General features: G+C 45.3%; 2 protein-coding genes across 2 annotated transcripts in view; one reads left to right on the top strand and one right to left on the bottom strand.

The window, feature by feature from the left end:
* The window catches only part of JADE2 (jade family PHD finger 2), a 51595-nt gene extending 47750 nt beyond the window's left edge, over positions 1-3845 (top strand). The window contains exon 13 of the mRNA XM_010844511.1: positions 1309-3845. Coding sequence (XP_010842813.1) covers positions 1309-1344 — 36 coding nt within the window. The 3' untranslated portion in view covers positions 1345-3845. The remainder of the gene's footprint in view (positions 1-1308) is intronic.
* Positions 3846-14526: 10681 nt separating this feature from the next.
* The window catches only part of SAR1B (secretion associated, Ras related GTPase 1B), a 32827-nt gene continuing 25456 nt past the window's right edge, over positions 14527-21897 (bottom strand). The window contains exon 7 of the mRNA XM_010844505.1: positions 14527-19186. Within this exon, the coding sequence (XP_010842807.1) occupies positions 19070-19186 (117 nt within the window). The 3' untranslated portion in view covers positions 14527-19069. The remainder of the gene's footprint in view (positions 19187-21897) is intronic.

Genomic DNA, 21897 nt, shown 5'->3' with positions numbered 1-21897 from the left:
CCCCCCATGAGGCCTCAGCCCCGTGACAACTGCCATTTCCAATCTCTGCTGAGTGTCTCAGACCCTTGAGGCTGCCACTCTGATGTGGTTTTATTTTTAATATAAAAAGTGTTGCGAATTCCACACTATTGTCTTTCCTCTGTGCTGGCCTAGGACATTAGGATTCCTTCCACGGCTCTGGCCACAAGGACCAGCCCTGGTCCTGTGCACCATCACGGCCGTGGCAGCGTCCCCGCCTGGGCCACACAGTACTGCTGGGCTCCTGGCTACGTGTAGGCAAGGTGATGAAGAGCTCAGGACTCCCGCCCGCTGCCACTGGGTGATACAGACTGTCGTTTGGGCATTATTATGGCAGATGGGCCAGCCCAGGGCCTGCCCCGCCTTGCTCCCAGATCCCACTGGGGTCCATCGGCGGGGGGTCCTGCTGCACTTCACTGATCCCCAAGGAAGTATAATAAGTGATACCCAGCCAGAGTCTACTCACTGTCACAAGCACAATGAGCTTATACGAGAAAGCACTGAGGGGCCGAAGAGGGCCTGCTGGTTCCAAGGGAACCGCAGCTGTTCCTGGTCAACCCACATCATCTGAGGCCTGCCCGCCCACCCTGCGACCCTCCACGCCCCTGCTGCTCTGCCCCTGCCGCGCCCAGCCCGGCGGCTCTGGGAAGGGCTTCCCAGAGTCCTTCCTGAGCTGTGCCATTTTCTCAGGGGACTCCCAGCCAGCCAGCCGCCAGTACCGGCGGAGGGCTGCAAGGGAGGGCCAGTGCCCGGTCAGGGGCGTGGGGCTCAGCCTCGCCCACTACAGAGAATCGCTCTGGGACTCCAACTTCCTTCCTTCCTTCCTTCGGGGCCAGTCTCGGCTGAGGTCTGATCACTCCCAGACAGCTGGCCAGACCAGACCGTTTGCCTTTTCAAGTTTCCTGCTAAGTGATGAGCTTCTTTCTCGGTTTCCTTTTGGAAACTCCTCCTTCCAACAAGCAGTGGGATCCCGGGGCCCGGGATGTGTTAGTGATGGCCTTCCGGGGCTGTCTGAAGTCTTGCTGGATCTTCCTGGTTCCTCTTCCCCTCTGAGCCTTAACCCCCTTTCCCAGCTGTGCCCTTCCAGCCCCTCCCTCCCCACCGTCACCATCCTGCCTTCTCCGCTCCACCCTCTAAGTCCCAGGTAGTAGCTCTGAAGAGTTTCAGTGGAGTGGCCCCAGGGTGATAGCTCAGGGAACAAATGAAAAACAAAAAGGAATTCAGTGAAAACGTGTTTTTTTTTTCTTTTATGACTTACTCCTGGGTCACTTCTGCCACTGGTAAAGCCAGAACTTCTCCAACAAGAACCTTGCAAAAGTCCAGTGAATCAGTCGAATCATTCTGTGGATGCCAAAGAATATTTTGACCATAATACAGCACAGCCAGGACCTGACAACTTGTCACTTGGACTTTTTTTAAAAATGGAGTTCTTTAGCAACCAAGTGTAGAAACATGTTTGTTGCACACACCTAAGGAGGTGAGCCCAAGCTCTCAGACAAGGATGCTGTTCTGCTGCTGCTGGTGTTGGATTTTGGATTCTGAGCCCACTGTGAGCTCTCCTGAACCCTAAAACTCCGCACGAGGAGACTGACGGTGAAACCAGCGTGGCAAAAGTCTCACCACGGGGATCCCCCTCACATAACACAAAGCGCAAATCGGTGGGATGGGGAGCAGGCTGAGCACCCATCCCCGACTCCAGACTTTCAAGGTACGACAGTGGCATGGTCATGGACACTCAAGTTTCGGTGAATTTTATCAAAACAGGAAACAAAGATAATGACTAAGTTTAAAGGGCTGGACAGATGTGTCCAGTCGGAGCAGACTCAGAGTGGGCTTCAAGGACTCTGGGCGTTGGGATGGCATGAGCTACTGTGTAGAGTTTAGTCTGCCTGGCGCCTTGGTAGTAGTGGCCAGTGCAGTGTCAGCAGCAGCGTCCTAACCCCATTCTCTGTTTACTGCTTTTGAACAGATCTTCTTCCTTCCCCGTGCTTCGGGTCACCTCGGGTCACAACTTTGTCTGTGCTGGATTGCCTGGTCTGACCTCACAGGAAGCAAAGGGACCAGCTTTAAAGAACAACCAAACTCTGCCGGGAGGTGGGGTGCTCAGGTCTGGTAGACTCGGCACTAGCCTGCTTACCCTTCATCCATCCTGGGGCAGGGTCTGGGCGCTCTGAGGGCGAGGTAGGGCAGAGAACCAGGGCAGGAAGGTGGTAGGTCTGGTCAGGGTCTGGACTGGGTGGGCCAGGCCAGGAGCCCAGCACTCCTTCGGAGGGCCTCTACTCAAGTTGGCCTCTAGATTTCAACCCACTTATCAATTGGCTCTTGGCTTTGAACGAAATTATCCCTGTGGCCCCGTGTCCTGCACGGAGTCCGGGTGTCTCTAAGGCTGGCTGCCCAGGGCCTTCCAGGCCAGACCCAAGAGCTTTGTCTGCCAGCCAGCTGTCCACCACTGGGACGTCCGCCAGGCTGCAAAGAAGACAAGGACACTGGCTTTCACCGCTGGCCTTCCTGCCGTCAGCGCAGCCCCTTCACTCTGTTCCCAGCTTCCCATCCACCTTTCAGGCGGCTTTGCTGCCTTTGAGGTCAGGATGGGAAGCTGGGGAGGGGACAGGAGGCCTTTTCCAGCCTAGAGGCTGAGGTGCGTCTTTCACGCGACCGTATCTGCCCACACTCAGTGGAGGGACAAGCTGCTCTGGAAGTTAGCCTGGCGGTCTTTGCCACTCTCCTGGTCCCTGCTGCCCACCTCCTTCCCCCTCCTCACAGTGAGAAAGAATAATGTGCAAGGAAAGTATTTTTATGGATCATAAATGTATTTTAGAACAAACATGGAGAAGAAAGGTTAGAAGGGTTTATTTTATTAAATGAGCTCTGACTTGGTGACAGTGTGTGAACATTTGCAGTGTGAAGGTCTCAGGTTCCTTGGAGAAGCCACCCGGGTTTCCAAACGTGGGTGTTGGGCGTGGATGTGTGAGTGTGTGCCAGGGCACGTCTTGTGTGTCCATGTGCATGTGTGTCTGTGTGTCACGTATGGACACACAGTGGGACTTGCCAGGGCAGTTTCTAGAGAATCACATGCCCAGTTCTGACAGACATTGGCAGCAGCTGGACTTGGCATTCCTTGCTTATTGCCAGATGTGGCCAACCTCTGCCCATACCCCAAGCTCTGCAGAATGGTCTGGGTGCCTGTAAAAAGGCCCTTGGGGAGGCCACTTCCCATGGCCCTGGCCCAGCTGGCCACATTGGCCAAAGAGCCAGGGCTGGAGTCCAGGACTTTTGGTTGTTCTTTAAGGCACTTCCTGCCACCTTGTCCCTCAGACGCACAACACTCTGTGCTCCACATCGGCTCGGGGTGGGGGGATGATATGAATGTCACAGGAGGAGACACCTTCTGTCTTTGTTTCAAAGAAAGTTGATGTGCCATTTGTTAATATACAAGAGAAATATTGAAAATATATTGAAAAGAGCAATTTTAAATTATTTTTGGCTTATGTTGCAATATTTATTTTCTTGTATTAGGAAAGATTCCTTTGTAGAAAAAAAATGTATTTTTCATTAACGCAAAAACCTATTTCTCCTTTTTGTACATTGTCCATGTTCGCTACCCTTAACGAGCAATAGAATGTATGGCTGCCTCGGGGTGGCCGGTGCCCGCGTGCCCTGCATGATTCTGTGGTCCCACCACCATGTAGCTCCCAGTCCCATCCTGTCCTGCTCACTCATGGGGGTTTCCAGAGCCTAGCCCTCACTGGAGCCTGTGGCTTCAGGACCCCCTCTGCAATCCTCGTGTGTTGGCAAACGCAGTTAATAAAGCAATGTTTTCTGTGCTGGCTGGTGTGAGGCTCTGTTGCATTGGGGAGTGGGAGAGGGTGGGCTCAGTGAAATAGTGAGTGGTCCCTGGGTGTCCCAAGGAATATAGTAAGTGCTCAGTATGCACTGGGGCTGGGCTTACTTGATTTGCTTCTTATAGCTGTCATTCCCTGGGGTTCAGAGTGGATGATGGAGCTTCCCAAAACTACACCTCTGGTAAGAGGTGAAGTTCAGCATCAAAGTCAGGACCCCTTGAGCTACCTACAGTGGGAAGGTTTGGGAGGAAACTCTGGTTGTTGTTGTTCAGTTACTAAGTCGTGTTCGACTCTTTGCGACCCCATGGGATGGATTTGCATGCTAGGCTCCTCTGTCCTTCCCTATCTCCTGGAGTTTGCTCAAATTCATGTCCTTTGAGTTGGTGATGCTAACCATTTCATCCTCCGCTGCCCCCTTCTTTTGCCTTCCATCTTTCCCAGCATCAGTGTCTTTTCTAATGAATCTGCTCTTCACATCAGGTGGCCAAAGTATTGAAGCTTCAGCTTTAGCATCTGTCTTTCCAATGAATATTCAGGGTTGATTTCATTTAGGATTAACTGGTTTGATCTTCCATGCAGTCCAGCGGGCTTCCAAGCATCTTCTCAAGCACCACAATTCTAAAGCATCAATTCATCAATGTTCAGCTGCCTTTATAGTCCAACTCTCACATCCGTACATGACTACTGAAAAAAACATAGCTTTGGCAATATGGACCTTTGTCACAAAGTGGTATCTTTGCTTTTTAATATACTGTCTAGGTTTGTCATAGCTTTTGTTCCAAGGATCAAGCATCTTTTAATTTCATGGCTGCAATCACCATCCGCAGTGATTTTGGAGCCTAAGAAGTAGAATCTAACTCCTTCCACTCTGGTATTTGTCACTAGATCAGGAAAGGTTTTAATCCAGGCTTGTTTTTCACTCGTTATTTCCTGAGTACTTGCTTTGGACCAGACTCTAAAGTATGCAGAATGAAGCCAATGTTTCTGCCACGGGGGAGCTCACAGTCCAGCAGAGAGGCAGTGAGGGAACTGGGAGGTGCTGTGGAGGCCTGGATGGATGAGGTGGGGAGGGCATAGGAAGCAACATCATTCATGCATTCATTCATTCACAGACAATTGTCTCCTGAGCATGCATCTCTTCTGCCAGTGTGTTGGGTTGTATGCTGTGAGTGGCGGCAGCACCCTGCCCTCCCAGAGCTTCCAGGTAACATAGGCTCGAAGGATAACTAGTTGCTTGCCCAAGGGGAGCTGGCTGGGAGGAAGGGACAACAAGCACTCTGGACAGAGGAGTCCACAAGAACAAAGTTGGATTCAGCTATGCATGGAAGGGTCTTGAACCTCCTCTGAGAGTCTAAGGGGAGGAGTGTGGAAAGGAGCTTGAACTGAGACTCAAGGAATATAACTTCTGGGGCTACTGACTTGGTTGTGAACCACAGAGAAGTACCCCATTTCCTCACTGATACAGTAGGCAGTGAGTCCCCAAGGGCACCTCCAGATCCAAAGTTCTGCGATTCCACAATGGCGGTGGAAATAAACCTGGTGTGCTTTGAACAACTGTGGAAGAAGGTGTTCCTCACTGAGGGGCCCCATGCCTGCCACATCTCTGGGGATCAGGGAACCTTGTCTGACTGAGACCTATGTGTTCTCTCAGGGTGCTCAGCAGAGAGTGAGAAGGGCTCACTTAGCATCAACCGCAGTCAGCATGAGGTGCTGGTAGATCAGTCCCCAGGCTGAGGGGGCTCCTGTGCAGCCAGCTCCCCTACCTGTGATTTGGGGCTGTCGGCTCTATGGGCCAGCTGCCCTGGGCTCGACACCCTAGGTTTTCCCTCCTCCCAGAGCCAGGCCCACTTGGCCACGGCGCTCCAGAAGAGTGATGCAGGGGCCCTGCTGCCAGGCCTGCAGCTGCAGAGCTGACCCAGCTGATAACCGTGGGGCAGGAGAGGCCAAAACACCAGTGGGCCCGAAGCAGCAATGTGCAATAGAAATGAAGTGTGAGGCACAGAGGTAATTCTAGTAGCCACATTTTTAACAAGTAAAAAGAAAGAGGTAAAATGAATTTTAATAATATATTTTAGTTAATCCATTATATCCAAAATATGATCCCTTGAACCTGTAATCAATATAAAATAATCACTAATGAGCCAATGTGCAAGAATCCAAGGGGAGGCCAGGAGTGTCCACTCCCCACCCCACTTTGTTCCTGCACGCATTGATTCAGCATTCATGGCGCACCAGTTGCTGGGCCCTGAGGACACTGGGCTGACCAAATGCCCTATGCAGAGACCAGGCCAGTGGAGGAGACAGACTTTAATCCCATAGTCCCAAACCCAGGCGCAGTTACACACAGACTGTGTGGCAGAGGGGAGGGACTCTTCCTCTGCCCGCCCTGAACGTCCCTTGTTCTGATGAAACTCCTGCAAGGGAGGTAGGATCTGGGGCGCCATCTGCTGCCCAGCCTTGATGCCTGACTATACGTGTTTTTGTTTTTTCTTTTTCCCCACAATTCTTTAAAAAAAGAATCCTATATAGGGGGAAAAAAAACCTGCTACATTTAATAATGTGCAACTGCTTTGTTGTAACAACAAACACGATGTTAAGGAAAAATAAACCATTCTAAAACATTAAAAAGCAAAAAAGCGGATTCCCTGGTGGTCTAGTGATTAGGACTTGGCACTCTTGCTGTTGCGGTTGCATTCCCTGGTTGCAGAACTAAGATCTCACAAGCCAAACAGCATGGCAAAAATTCCTTTCCTAGACTATCCATGAGTCCCCTGGGTCCCCCAACTCAAACTCAAGAAGGCTTCTTTTTATTGTTGTTAACCCCATCCCCATAGTGATTTTTGTACAACGCCTTAGGAAAGTATGTCTAACCCAGGATCAGGAAACCGAGGTTCTAGTCTTCTGCCATTGACTTGATGTACCTCGGTTTTTCCATCTGTCAAATAGAGGACATTGGGGATACCAATTTCTTTAGGTCCTGGTGGGAAAGCCCATGGTCAGAGGATGTGGTCAGTGACGGTGAGGTGAGAGCCTGACAGGGCCCTTCCTTTTACCTTAAGGCCAACTGGTTGGTGGGACTGACTGTGGCTGCAGAGAGCCTCCAGACTGGACTTTGGCAGAGCCAGAGCAGGAAGAAGCTTAGGGTCATCACATTGTCAGAATGCCACGGTGGCCACAGATTCATGTCACCAGGAGAGGGGTCGTTAGGAGCATAGCAGTAGCCATGTGTGAACATGGAAGTGAAGCACCAGATCCAGCCCCGATGGTGACAGGGCAAACTGCTGAGCAGGACCTGTGGGCAATGGAAGGAAGGTAAGTAATCCGTCCTGCAGGCTTGGAAATGGGGCCCACGCCTCTCTGAAAGAGCTTGGGGGTGTGGGGCAGGCTTCGTGATTTGGGTGACAGCAATTGTAAGATGGCTTGCCCAGGTCTAGGGGTTTGTGTTCAGTGGGCAATCTGCCTTATTCTACCCCATCTTTGGTTACCGTTAGCTATTCGTGGCCATTCAAGTCCAGAAAATTCATCCAGGAATGCACCGCACATGAGGAAGTGACTAGAAATGGATTCGTGCGGGCCCTGGGGTAAAAGAGAATTAAGGACTGTATTTTGGCCCTTTCTGGGCCTCAGTTTCCTTATCTGTTAAGTGAGGATGAGCGTTCCTGCTGGGCGCCCCACCCCAAGCATGGTGACTGAGAGTGTAGCGAAGTGAGCCTGGGTGTGCGGTGATTAGAATGAGGAACCACTGTGACAGGAGGGGGACGGAGGTTAAGGCAGAGGGCGCCCTGACGCCGGCAGGCTGACTAGAGAGGCCAGGATGCCAGAGGGATTTGTTCACTGAAGTTCCGTTGTTCTCATGGGCCGCCCTATGCCCAACCGAGGCACCTGTGGTATGGGGGCAGGGCAGAGGAAGGTCACGTGATGCATGGGTGGGGGCCCGGCCGAGGGCGGGTTGGAAGCACCTGGCGGTCATCCGGGACACCGCTCACGTGACACCTGAGCCAATCAGCTGCCTGCGGCTGAAACACACCCACCTTCCCAGCATTCTGGGTTCCTCCGCGGCCATTCTAAAACGGTATAACCCAGGAGGCGGGAGCTAGCTGAATTTTGCTCTCCACCCCCTCACCCAACCCCTTGTTGCAGAGAAGGACGTTGCATTGCTAGGGACTGAATGTTGGGATTAACCTGAAACTCAGAAGAGCAGCAGGGTTTGTAGGAGAAGCCAAAAAGGAAGAGTGACTCAGCAAAATAAACCGTCACTGTGGATATTCTGAACTGCTATTTTGGGACCCTGGGTGACTGCCTGGCTATGGTGACAGGCGCTTGGTATATAAAACCTTGTTTCCCACATGCCCGCCGTAATTATTTATGCTCCTCAGCTTACGGAAGGAGCTGCCGTGGGCGGTCCCCGATAGCTGCGTCGTCCACTGTTAGACTCCTAAATGAATTCTTGGCAAAGGGAGCAGTGTGCCCTGAAGGGCCATCAAGAACCAGAGGGGATGCTCAAGTCTTAGGGACCCCTCTGCCGTCCAGGAGCACTTCCCTTCTGGTCAAGAAGGGGTACGGGACCAGTACCGACCAGCGTTATCAATCCTGGTTCCTGCTTAGGCCTCCGCCAAGGACCCTCATCTAGGTGATACCACAGGGTTTAGGTGGTTGGGGGGCATGAAAGCTCGTCTTGCCCACCACCTTCTCTAGGACAGTCTCTGAATTCTAGTGACTGAGAGCCTGTCATTTTGTAAGCAATCCATTGCTAAGCCATCCATATTGTTTAAAACGTCTTCCTTAAATTCAACTGTAATTGTTGCCTTGAAACATGTTTCTATTCACAGGCTGTTGTGAGCCATGGAGCCACAGAAATCAAGTCCGGTCCAGTGTTCGGGGGCAGTCCTTGGGCTGTGTGAGGAGTTAGGATACCTTGCCCTCTTGACTTTTCAAGTTCAGGACTTTACTAGGGGATTTGAAGGCAGGGTATTCTCCTCAGCTACTTCTCTTATGCCTCTCCTGCTTGATGGATGGAACCATCAGATCCCCACACTGTGCAGGCAAAGCCAGCCCCCAGGTAAGAGGTTCGTGGAGAAGGGGGATCAGAGAAGGACAGTTGGGGTCTCAGCTCCTGGCCACCCTCAGGGAGCCCCAACCCTCCACCCCCTTAGCCTCATGTCTTTTATTGAATAGGTTGGCAATACTGGCTGGGTCAACAGGTCCCGCTTGTTTTTTTTTAACTTTTAATTTTATATTGGATTATAGCCAGTTAACAGTGTTGTGATAATTTCAGGTGCACGACAAAGGGACTCAGCCATAGGTATGCATGTATCCATTGTTCCCCAAACACCCCTCGCATCCAGGCCGCCGTATAACATTGAGCAGAGTTCCCTGTGCAACATCCACCCTGTGTTATTTTTAATTTGACCTCAAACCTGTGTCTTCTTTGTTGTCACTAGCACACATTCTGCTGTGCATGCTCAACGTGGCATTTTGGGGGCAACATGCCACAACATGTCTGTACAGTTGTTCCCAACTTCAAATAACCTATTCCTGATCTCATGGCCCCATGAGCAGGCTCTCCTGGTGGATCGCTGGCTCCTGCCTTGGGTTGAAAAATGTGGTCATATATCATAAACCATTGGTTTTGGAATCAGTGTTAGAAGTAGCCTCATTTGACAGGTGAAGAGCGGGCTGAAAGATGGGAACGAGCAGCCCTGCTCTCCTGCCTTCTCAGTTTAGGCCTCGTGTTCTTGTCTTTTCCTCCACTGACATCTGTCTAATATGCTGTCCACACAGCATCTCTTCAGGCTCTGGGCGCTACCAGCCCCAAGTCACAGCATGCTGTTTTCTGCCGTGCCTTTGTCTTTGCTGTTCTGTCTGCTTACACTCACCTTGTTCACCCCTTCTTTACTAAACAGTTTTTTTGCCTTCAAGATTCAGCTCTGGTGCCCCCTTTTTAGAAACCTCGATGGTGTTTGAGGGCCTTTCCCTTTTGCCTTCCATAGTGTCTTGGGCAGATGGCTGCCCATTTTTCATTGTTCCATGTAAGTCCCCAGAAAGGAGGTGTTGAAATGCCAGCTGGCTGACTGGCTCGCGGACGGGCAGGCAGAAAGTGTGGCCACCTGTCCCAACCTGAACCCAACACCTGCACAGTACTTGCAGAAGATCTGGTGATAACTAATAGTTTTCCACACATAAGGCTTTATGTGTAAAAGAGAGAAAATGAACCCATGAGTAGGTGAGTAGGTAAAACCCTCCCTCATATTTTACTCAGCCCAGCCCTGCACATGGAGCAGTGAGCAAGGCCGCCAACATGTCAAGTAATCAGAAACTGCTTCTCCAAAGACGAAGGCAGAGTGAGGCTTCAAAATCCAAGAGGGGGCCCCCTGCCATCAGACTGCCAGAGGACTGTGGATTCTGAACTTGGTCCCACATAGAAGCTGATGTGGAGAAAGTTTCAGACTGGTCTCAAAATAGCTTTTTGCCCCTGCGTCTACTACCCTGAAGTCAGAAAAGAAAGTAGCATTGCATGGTTTCCTTCAGGAACTGCCAGACTTGTTTCCCCTTGCAGTGGACCCCCTAGTTGCAAATAAGCTCTGGGGCCCAGAACAGGGCTGCTGCTGCTGCTGCTAAGTTGCTTCAGTTGTGTCCAACTCTGTGCAACCCCACCGATGGCAGCCCACCAGGCTCCCCCATCCCTGGGATTCTCCAGGCAAGAACACGAGTGGGTTGCCATTTCCTTTTCCAATGCAGGAAAGTGAAAAGCGAAAGAGAAGTCGCTCAGTCGTGTCCAACTTTCCAGACCCCATGGACTGCAGCCTACCAGGCTCCTCTGTCCATGGGAGTTTCCAGGCAAGAGTACTGGAGTGGGGTGCCATTGCCTTCTCCGAGAACAGGGCTGGAACTCACCTATTCTGTGTTTTACTCAAAGAAAGTCTGTTGACTATTTGGGTCTCGAAAGAGAAGTCCATAGAATGGAGGGAAGTCAATGTGCTTTTCTCCAGACTGCAATCAATCTGGTGTGGCTTCCTAGTCACGAGTTGGGTCTAGAGACCTCAAGCCAAACCCAAGGACTAGGAGAGAACCCTAAAAATGGTGCTGTAATGGTTATCTTTATAATCTCTCTAGTTTCTGGGATTTTCCTAATCCCAGATGAAATAAGACTACAACTCCACTGATGAGGCTCACATTCAATTCCTTTTAGCTCAAGAAAGGAGTAAACAGATATCTTCGTTTTGACCCCAAGTGTTCTCTCTCTTCACCTGTACCTCACCTCCAATTATTTCTTCCCCTTGTTTAGTTTTAACGGCCACCAAACACGACACCTCTGAAGATTTTGACTGGCGGACTTACCCATTAACCCAGGTCCTTTCAATATGATCGGGTAAGAAAGCTCTTCAGTTTCTTCTTGCAATGTTACCAGCTTGTTTGTAGTGGCATGGTGCCATCATTGAACTCAGTGACTTTAATAAGCATGTTAAATGGTTTACCATACTGCCTGCAATCAAAATCCACATTCCAAAGCAAGGCTTCCTTTGTTTACCACATAATAGCCAGAAAATTATTGAGTTTTGGTGTCTAATTTTACGTAAATCAAGTTAGGAGGCTTTGTAAACACAGGCTTTGACCTTTGTCAACTAACTTAATACCCAGCTGAATCCTTTATAAGGGCCTGTTTTGGGGACCTTTGTTTTTAATCATCAGGTTTCTAAGTTGTTGTTCTCACCTTTCAATTAGGAGGATGGTGGCCGCCACCCAAAAGGCTTCTTTTACAGTTTCCTAGTTCCCCTGTTCCCCACAAGGTGCTTTTCACACTCTTTGGAGGGCTGTGACGTTGCATTGCTGTACCTTTAGTACAAATATCAGATAGTTTGTGCTGTGTGCTTTGCTAAGTCGCTTGGGTCATGTCCAACTCTGTGAGCCTCTATGGACTGTAGCTCCCCCAGACTCCTCTGTCCATGGGACTCTCCAGGCAAGAATACTGGAGTGGGTTGCCATGCCCTTCTCCAGGGGATCCTCCCGACCCAGGGATCGAACCCGTGTCCCTTACATCTCCTGTATTGGCAGGTGGGTTCTTTGCCACTCACGCCACCTGGGAAGCCCGTCAGATAGTCTGGTGGGACGTTGTGTAATTAAATTCAAGAAAATGAGGTAAATAAACGACCTTTTTCCATTTTAAAAACTTGTTTTTAATTGAAGGATAATTGCTTTTACAGTATTGTGTTGGTTTCTGCCATACATCAGCATGAATGAGCCATAGGTATACATATGTCCCTTCCCTCTTGAACCTCCGTCCCGCCTCCCCGCCTCATCCAACCCCTCTAGGTTGTCACAGAGACCAGTTTGCACTCCCTGCGTCATATAGCAAATTCCCACTGTCTTGCATAGGGTGATGTGTGTTTCCATGTTCCCATCTCAGTTTGTCCCCTCTCTTCCTCCCACTGTGTCCACAAGTCTGTTCTCTGTGTCTGCATCTCCATTGCTGCTCTGCAGTAGGCTTCAGTACCGTCTTTCTATTCCATGTATGTGTGTTAATATACGATATTTGTTTTTCTGACTTCCTTCATTCTGTATAATAGGCTCTAGGTCACTACCTCATTAGAACTGACTCGAATGTTTTCTTTTTTATGACTGAGTATATTCCATTGTATATATGTACCACAGCTTCTTTATCCATTCATCTGTTGATGGACATGTTAATAGGTTGCTTCCACATTCTAGCTCTTATAAATAGCGCTGCATGTTTCAATTATGGTTTTGTCAAGGTATGTGCTCAGTAGTGGGATTGTTGGGACATATAAATGTTTTATTTTTGGTTTTTTAAGGAATCTCCATACTGTTCTCCATAGTGGGTGTATCAATTTACATTCCCACCAACAGTACAAGAGAGTTCCCTTTTCTCCATACCCTCTCCAGCATTTATCGTTTGTAGGCTTTTTGATGATGGTCATTTTGACAAATGTGAGGTGATACCTCATTGTAGTTTTGATCTGCATTTTTAAAATAATGAGTGATGTTGAGTATCTTTTCATGTATTTATTAGCCATCTGTATGTCTTATTTGGAGAAATGTCTGAATAAACTGGATTTTATTTTCTTAGCATTTATCCCTTCAGTACATTCACTGTCTACTTTGTTAGTTTCAGTTCAACAAATAGTTTGAGTGCATGCTAAATCTCTATTTGATGGACTCAGTGGTAATTGGACTTTCCTGGTGGCTCAGATGGTAAGGCGTCTTGCCTACAATGCGGGAGACCCAGGTTCAATCCCTGGGTCGGGAAGATCTCTTGGAGAAGGAAATGGCAACCCACTCCAGTATTCTTGCCTGGAAAATCCCATGGATGGAGGATTCTGGTAAGGTACAGTCCATGGGGTCACAGAGTCGGACATGACTGAACAACTTCAACGGTAATAGAATCATGACTGGTTATGTTAAAAGAGTTAGCACAAAGCCTTATGCCATCCTGCACATTGTTAGTGGAAAGGTTAGAAGAATGGCTGTATGAAGTTGTATTTATTAATATTTATTTATTTGGCTACATCAGGTCTTAGTTGCGACCTGCAGAATCTTTTGTTGCTGTGCATGGACCGTCTAGCTCTGGTGCGTGGGCTCAGTAGTTGAGGGGCTTGGGCTTAGTTGCTCCGCCACATGTGGGAATCTCAGTTCTCCAGTTGGGGGTCAAACCTGCATCGCCTGTGTTGCAAGGTATATTCTTAACCACTGGACCACCACAGAAGTCCTTAGAAAGGTCTTATAGTTGGATTTAAGTCTCAAAAGTAGCTTGATAATCCTTACCAAAATGATAATTTTTCACTTGCATCACCTGAGTTGAAAAAATTCTGCTCCCTGGGCTTTCAGTGATTCTGAATTGTAGCCAAGGTTGAGAACCACCAGCTACAGGTTACAGTGATGTGCGTGCATGCTCAGTTGCTCATTTGTATGTGACTCTTTGCCACCGCATGGACTGTAGCCGACCAGGCTCCTCTCTCCATGGGATTTCCCAGGGGAGAATACTGGAGTGGGTTGCGGTTTCCTGCTCCATGGGATCTTCCTGACCCAGGGACTGAACCTGTGTCTCCTCATTGGCCGGCAGATTCTTTACCAGTGAACCACCAGGGAAGCCCTACATTGATGGTAGGATTTACTAGTAAATGAATTCTCAGGAAAAAAAAATTTTTTTTTCTTCACTGATTAGCCAATGATCATTTAGTGTTAATTATTTAGTGGTATATTACTGTTTCTCCTAAATGAAAATCTACACATTCTGGCATCAGAAAAACCTGAGAAACTTGTTGAAGATTTATATGCTTGCCTTCCACTCCACCCCAGATTTACTGATTCACAGTTTTTGGTGGGATTTTTTTTTTTCCTCTAGTGTTTGTTTTTTTAAAGTTCCCCCCACCCCTAGGAGATTCTGATGCATACTAAAGCTTGAGAACCTTGATGTAGATAAAACCAACCAACTGCTTATTTTTCACATTTCAACTGAGTCAGCATTGTTTAAGTCCTACTATAGCATGCTTATAAGCTTTTTCTAGTCTAAGCAAATTAAGCCTCAGTTCCTTGGAATCCTTGCACAGAGGGCACCTTCTATAACCTTAGTAATTTCAAAGTTCAACAAATTTCTAATAAGCACAGTAAAAACTATTAGATGATAAAAACGGGACCTGACACCAGAGTGTTTCAAAGACCAGGTAATTATTTTATTTTTCTATTTCTGACACTCAAATCATAGGGGGTAAAAAGATAATAGAACATAATCAAAATAACACACAAACACAATTCAAGAACATTTAACCATCTGTTATAGCTGTTCTTTGTAAAATACATAAAGGTAAACAGAAACATCTGTATATAAATTAATGCTTAACAATCTGTATACACTGTAAAACAATTGTTAAAATTTACACTAAGATACTAGTGCAAGCAGTGGTGTACAAAAGTGCAAACAAGGTTAATGATGAAAAACTTATCACCGACTTACCACTTCAACATACTCTGCATCCAGCCAGATACTAAAGGCCTCACCACAGAAAACACTTTGATCACTTTGAAAGCTACCTGACTACATTCACCCTGAGTGCTCTTGCCTCAGTATGGCAGTAGATAATGAGTTCAGGTTAGGAGCAGCACCAGGGAGTCCAGAAACCCAGGTGAAGTTGGCCATTCTGACGTGAATCTTTTCCAAAGATAATAATTCTCCATGAAATCACTCAAAAGCCTTTCCCATTTCCGTCTTAAAATCCATTTGGAGTGGGGGCACTCCTGAAACAAAGTTTACTTTGAATAAATTTGCTTCCTTTACTGTGATTAATTTGGATTCTGTTTAAAGGTATGGTCAAAGCCCAGAATAATCAGAGGTATTAAATATATTATCTATTTAATGTTTTAAATTGTGAAGACAAAAATTAGTTGATTCAAAACTGCATCTTCAATAGATAGTCAATAGTTGGTCAAATCAAGAGAGGTCAATTCCCTTTATACTCAGGGATTTCCAGGTATGGGCTGGAGATATGTGAGGGGGAATGGCTATAGGGTTCAAGAGTAGAAACATGGTTTTAACAAAATCCCAATCACTTTACACAGAGGCACAGCCCCATATTTTTAAGAGCTTGTTCTTTTTTTCTTTTTTGGTTAAAAAGCACTAATCTGCATTTCAAAACGACAGTGATTGGAAAGACCAGAAACATTAATATTGGGCTTTGAGAATTTAGTCCTTAATTTAAAATATGTTTTCTGAACTCTTACTATTTATAACAAAAAAAAAACTAAAGGTTTATAGAAAACCTCTAATTCCTTATTAATTTTATCCATAAATTTATATTTGCTAATCTCAAATTTTTCATGTTGTCTTGGAGATTTTTTTGAAACTTCACCAACTTTTACATATATTTAAAATGATTCAAACAATGTACTCTAAATCAACACATGATATTCTGAGAAACTTTCTTTTATATTAGCTTTGTCAGTGTACTCTGATCAAAATTTATTTGGCAAGAGAAGCCTTGCAAACTTCAGTCATGTAAGTGACGAACAAGACTGAAACGCCACACTGAGTCACATACCAGATACAGGTTCGGAAAATGTAAACCTGTCTGCTGAAGCTCGAGTCATCAGCTAGAGGTATTCTGTTTTCAATGACGGAACTTGTGAAAATGCTGGATTTTGAATGTGGTTAATCAAATCATTTTGCAGAAGACAAGAAACACTTGTATCGCAGTTATTACTCTATTTCAGTGATTTACAAGTAGTTTATGTGCTGGAAAGCACTACATGTCGTGTGAGCCAGTTGAAAACTAAAGAAAAGAAACAACATTCTGTGTTTATGCTGTAAACCACAGTAAAGTTGTATATGTACACGGCACACAAAACTAAAATTTAGATCTATGCAGGCAATATCTGAATTCATAGTTCTTTGGCACTCAGGGATACTGGGTTAACTAAGTCAATAGTAAATATTTTTCATATTCTTCAGGGAATATCTGTGCCCAATTTTTAAAAATGCTATAATCTCCAATCTAAAAATTCATCAAGATAAACTGGAATCCATCAATTTAACCAGTTACAGAAAAGTATAATTAATAGCAGTCATTGAAACAGGTGTGGGGTTAAGAATCTTTTTAAAAGTATATAAGCCAGCTGAGGCCATCTGTTTTTAGAGTTTTGGACTTAAGATTTTAAAACATCTTTTGAACACTTCCTGATGTATATGGAATCCAGTCTTAACTTGTACATGTTCACACTTTATAGAGGGAAGAACAAAACTAACTACATTTACCCCCAAAATACTCCACAAACGTACACACTTGCACAGGCACATACAGAGTATATGCTTTTCCCACGTGCTTCTGCCATTTCTTGGCATTCTCTTAAATTGCTTCTCCTGATGGACGCAGTGACTCTCTACGTTTTCTGAGGAGCTCTCAGAGCTGGATGATACGGCCAATGGCTGGCGAACTCTGAGGCCCATCTCCCTGGAGCTGGCAGGAAAGTGCACCTTCATTTCCAGAGGTTCAGACTCTGGAAGACTCTTACATCAGTGGGAAAATATCCACAGTTTAGCTGTGGTCCACAAAGTGACTCTGTTCCTTTGATCCCAGTGATGGACCTAGAATGAGAGTTCTGGAACAAGAGAGTTTGTGCCAGAAAGCAAATCCCCTCTAGAGAAACCAGTAAGCTTTTTCTTTTACACGAATTTATAACACAGATAATTAACTTCTCAGTTATCACGATACTAGGAAATACTTGAAGAAAAGCATGTCCCTGTAAATACTGAAAACAGATACCATCAACAAGAGGCAATTACTTTGAATAAGGCTTAATTCTGTTCAGTCAAGACGTTAGAAATGAGAACTTTAAACATATCTGGCAGAATAAACCAAGAGGCTGAATGTCATTTCCTACTTTTCCCTGGTGTTACTGATATTTTTAGATAGGGAGAAAGCTTTTTTATTTTTCTTTTGAAGGAAGCTGAAAATGAAACAGGATAGCTAAATTCCTAAAACCAAATGTCATGATGAAATGACCTTGTTGGTTTAGCTAACTAGTAATTCCTTCCAGGCATATCTTTCAATCCTTATTTGCTTCACATACAGTATTATATTATTGATGACAGAAAGGGCTATATTAACTCTGACTTGGACAAGAGCTAGAGAAAACAGTAATTCTGATATTAAAATTACTCTTGATGGAATTGGAGCAATCTATTCTCAATAGAATTGATTGAATATACTATAAAACCTTGGTTTATGACCAAGAGAGGAAATCTTAAGCTTGAGAGTCTTTAAAAATAAATATTTGGCACTTGTCTTTCAACTAATTATGGGAATCTCAGACATATGGGAAAAAAGAATTCAATTTATAAAAAAAATAAAATGCTTTAAAAAGCTAACCAAAATCTGATTAGAAAATGTTACCAGTGAGGCCTGTAGACACTACCATGTGGCAAGCATGGTATCAAAAAACAAAAGCCTTTGTGCTGTAAAGTTAAGAGCTGGTTGAGAATAATTAAGAAAAAAGAAAATTATATACATGGATTCATTTTCTTTCCACCAAGAAATAAAATATACCCAAAATGCAAAAGAGCCATAGGACAGGAACAAAGTCTTCAAATATCTCAGTGACAACTGAGGCAGAACACGCTTTCTTTATCCTCAGATGCAGGCCTCCACCATGCAACTGCACAACTCCCTATGTGTCACTTGCCCTGCTGAGTACCACTGAGTGCCATTAAGTAAGACTGGGGGGTACCTCTAGGTGTGGGGACACTGGTGCTTGTCATTATTTTTGGTGAAAAGGCAGATTACCAAACTGGGTGCCATTAAGATTGGAGCACTTCAGAATTAGACAACTGGGATTGGCTCATCAAACCAAAAATTAACTTTGGGTTGTACCAGAACGTGTGCTTTTCTTCAGAAGGCCGATCCCACAGGGACTAGGACGTGGACCCCATCAGCACTGGTCATGGTAGTGTTACAGATAAAAATATACATGATTCAGAGATAAATGTGGTATAAGGTGCAACCAAACACAGCTTGTCTCTAGATAAATGCAAAAGCCTGTAGGGACTTAAACATTATCCTAAATATTCTAAAGCAATCTCCTTTCCCCACAACCCTCTCATATATTTAATATTAAATATGCAAAACTTCAGAGCATACTAGCCAGATAAGACACATTAAAATGAAACATTTGCCCAACAAGGATGCCAAACATTAGGGTTTGTTTTATTGCATGACGTTTGCATGAGAAATAATAATTGAAACTGTAAGGCATCATGCAGTCATAAAAGCTTATTATTAACTGCTTACTAAAGATAGGTGGACATATAGTCTAAAATTTAAAAACTAGTTCCAAAAAATTACATAAAAAATTTAACATGATGAGCTTTTAAATATGGTTGATATTTATAGTTTCATGTTGTTAAAAAGTGCTTCAAATGTCTGGAAAGTTGCTGTTCAAAAATGGTGCTGGGGGTAATGTCACATTATAAACTGTAAAAACTAAGTATTTTTATGGAATTAGAAAGCTAATATTGTGATATTCAAACTTACTTGAATCAGTTTTCAATTCTCACTCAAATTAAGTTGATAAAATATTAATAATCTAAAAAACATCTGTTTTCTAACCAACAATAAAAGTCTATTGAATTCAAGTTATGCATGTTGAGTGATCAAATCTCTGAGTAGGCCTGAATGGTGAGACCTGGAACTGCTGTGGGCTGGTTAATCAATGTACTGTGCCATCCAGCGGAAGCCTTCTCCGTAGCCTTGTCTTTTGAGCACGCTGCACATGAAAACTTCTAAGGGCCGGGCATTCAGTTCTTTCAGAGATACATTGCCCTAGGAGAGAAGATGGGCATTATGTTGGGTGACCTCTTAATGAAATAAAAGCCCTACTCCCTAGGAGAGCTGCATCTCAGAGTTCGTACATCTTAGAACAAAGGGGGGCTGTGGTAAAGCCATGGCTGTTCGTCACCCAAGTCCCTTCCCCTAAACACATAGGGCACCTCCTCTCATTCTACTGTAGGACAGATGTCCATTCAGTGGGATAGAGGTGAGCCTGTGAGGTGCACAAGAATGAAAATAATCTGTGACTTTGAAAAAATTCAAGTTACCTGGGACAACTGGCTTCACTAATATTAAAAACAAACATTCTGTGAGTAGATTCATGACCTAACAAGGCGATTCTTAAAATTAATGTGGAGTTGACTTATTAAAAAGAACACACAGAAAACAGACCAAAGTCTACCTTATCTAACGTAATAGTCCCCTTCCACAGGCTGCCATATTGCTCTACTCTGGGATTTTTCAATACTAAGGTCCCTCCCTAAAACAAATCCCAGTAAAAATGAATGCAGAAATAATGTGTGTTAAACCTTAATTATGAAATGTATGTTCGGAAAACCCCATAACTCTGCTATAGCCAAGTATACATTTCATTTTTATCTGTGGGGAACTCTGGACTTGAACACTGAACCAGGGGCCTAAACACACTACTGGTATGCTTAAACATTCAAATATATTATTTAGTGGCTAATTCTGAAAAATTATGACAAAACTTTGAAAGCTTTCATTAAGTTTCCCATATGCATAGGCTGTGACATTTTTTGTATCACTAAGAAAAGGTTGGTGATACTTCCAATACTTTGGCCACCTGATGTGAAAAACTGACTCATTGGAAAAGACCCTGATGCTGGGAAAGATTGAAAGCAGGAAGAGAAGGGGACGAGAGAGGATGAGATGTTTGGATGGCATCACCGACTCGATGGACAGGAGTCTGAGCAAGCTCCAGGAGTTGGTGATGGACAGGGAAGCCTGGCGTGCTGCCGCCCATGAGGCCGCAAAGAGTCAGACACGAATGAGAGACTGAACTGAAGAAAAGGTTTCATTTCATTCAGTGGTAGGAAGAAAACAAATGCGGACATTGAAAAAAGACCCAAATGTACCAATGACATTTTTTAATAAGAAAATGAAAATGGGCTTGTGAAGTTGGACAACAGTAATTTAAAGATGTCTGGTTGGACACCTGAAACTAAGATCAGATCAGATCAGATCAGTCGCTCAGTCATGTCCGACTCTGCGACCCCATGAATCGCAGCACCCCAGGCCCCACTGTCCATCACCAACTCCCGGAGTTCACTCAGACTCACGTCCATCGAGTCAGTGATGCCATCCAGCCATCTCATCCTTTGTTGTCCCCTTCTCCTCCTGCCCCCCATCCCTCCCAGCATCAGAGTCTTTTCCAATGAGTCAACTCTTCGCATGAGGTGGCCAAAGTACTGGAGTTTCAGCTTTAGCATCGTTCCTTCCAAAGAAATCCCAGGGCTGATCTCCTTCAGAATGGACTGGTTGGATCTCCTTGCAGTCCAAGGGACTTGCAAGAGTCTTCTCCAACACCACAGTTCAAAAGCATCAATTCTTCGGTGCTCAGCCTTCTTCACAGTCCAACTCTCACATCCATACATGACCACAGGAAAAACCATAGCCTTGACTAGACGAACCTTTGTTGACAAAGTAATGTCTCTGCTTTTGAATATGCTATCTAAGTTGGTCATAACTTTCCTTCCAAGGAGTAAGCGTCTTTTAATTTTATGGCTGCAGTCACCATCTGTAGTGATTTTGGAGCCCACAAAAATAAAGTCTGACACTGTTTCCACTGTTTCCCCATCTATTTCCCATGAAGTGGTGGGACCGGATGCCATGATCTTCGTTTTCTGAATGTTGAGCTTTAAGCCAACTTTTTCACTCTCCACTTTAACTTTGATTAAGAGGCTTTTGAATTCCTCTTCACTTTCTGCCATAAGGGTGGTATCATCTGCATATCTGAGGTTCTTGATATTTCTCCCGGCAATCTTGATTCCAGCTTGTGTTTCTTCCAGTCCAGCGTTTCTCATGATGTACTCTGCATATAAGTTAAATAAACAGGGTGACAATATACAGCCTTGACGAACTCCTTTTCCTATTTGGAACCAGTCTGTTGTCCATGTCCAGTTCTAAGTGTTGCTTCCTGACCTGCATACAAATTTCTCAAGAGGCAGGTCAGGTGGTCTGCTATTCCCATCTCTTTCAGAATTTTCCACAGTTTATTGTGATCCACACAGTCAAAGGCTTTGGCATAGTCAATAAAGCAGAAATAGATGTTTTTCTGGAACTCTCTGGCTTTTTCTATGATCCAGTGGATGTTGGCAATTTGATCTCTGGTTCCTCTGCCTTTTCTAAAATCAGCTTGAATATCAGGAAGTTCACGGTTCACATATTGTTGAAGCCTGGCTTGGAGAATTTTGAGCATTATTTTACTAGCATGTGAGATGAGTCCAATTGTGAGATGAGTCCAATTGTGTGGTAGTTTGAGCATTCTTTGGCATTGCCTTTCTTTGGGATTGGAATGAAAACTGACCTTTTCCAGTCCTGTGTCCACTGCTGAGTTTTCCAAATTTGCTGGCATATTGAGTGTAGCACTTTCACAGCATCATCTTTCAGGATTGGAATAGCTCAATTGGAATTCCATCACCTCCACTAGCTTTGTTCGTAGTGATGCTTTCTAAGGCCCA

This window comes from Bison bison, unplaced genomic scaffold (assembly GCF_000754665.1).
Source record: "Bison bison bison isolate TAMUID 2011002044 unplaced genomic scaffold, Bison_UMD1.0 scf7180017864203, whole genome shotgun sequence".
Taxonomy (NCBI): Eukaryota; Metazoa; Chordata; class Mammalia; order Artiodactyla; family Bovidae; genus Bison; species Bison bison.
This window is presented reverse-complemented; position numbering and strand designations above follow the sequence as displayed.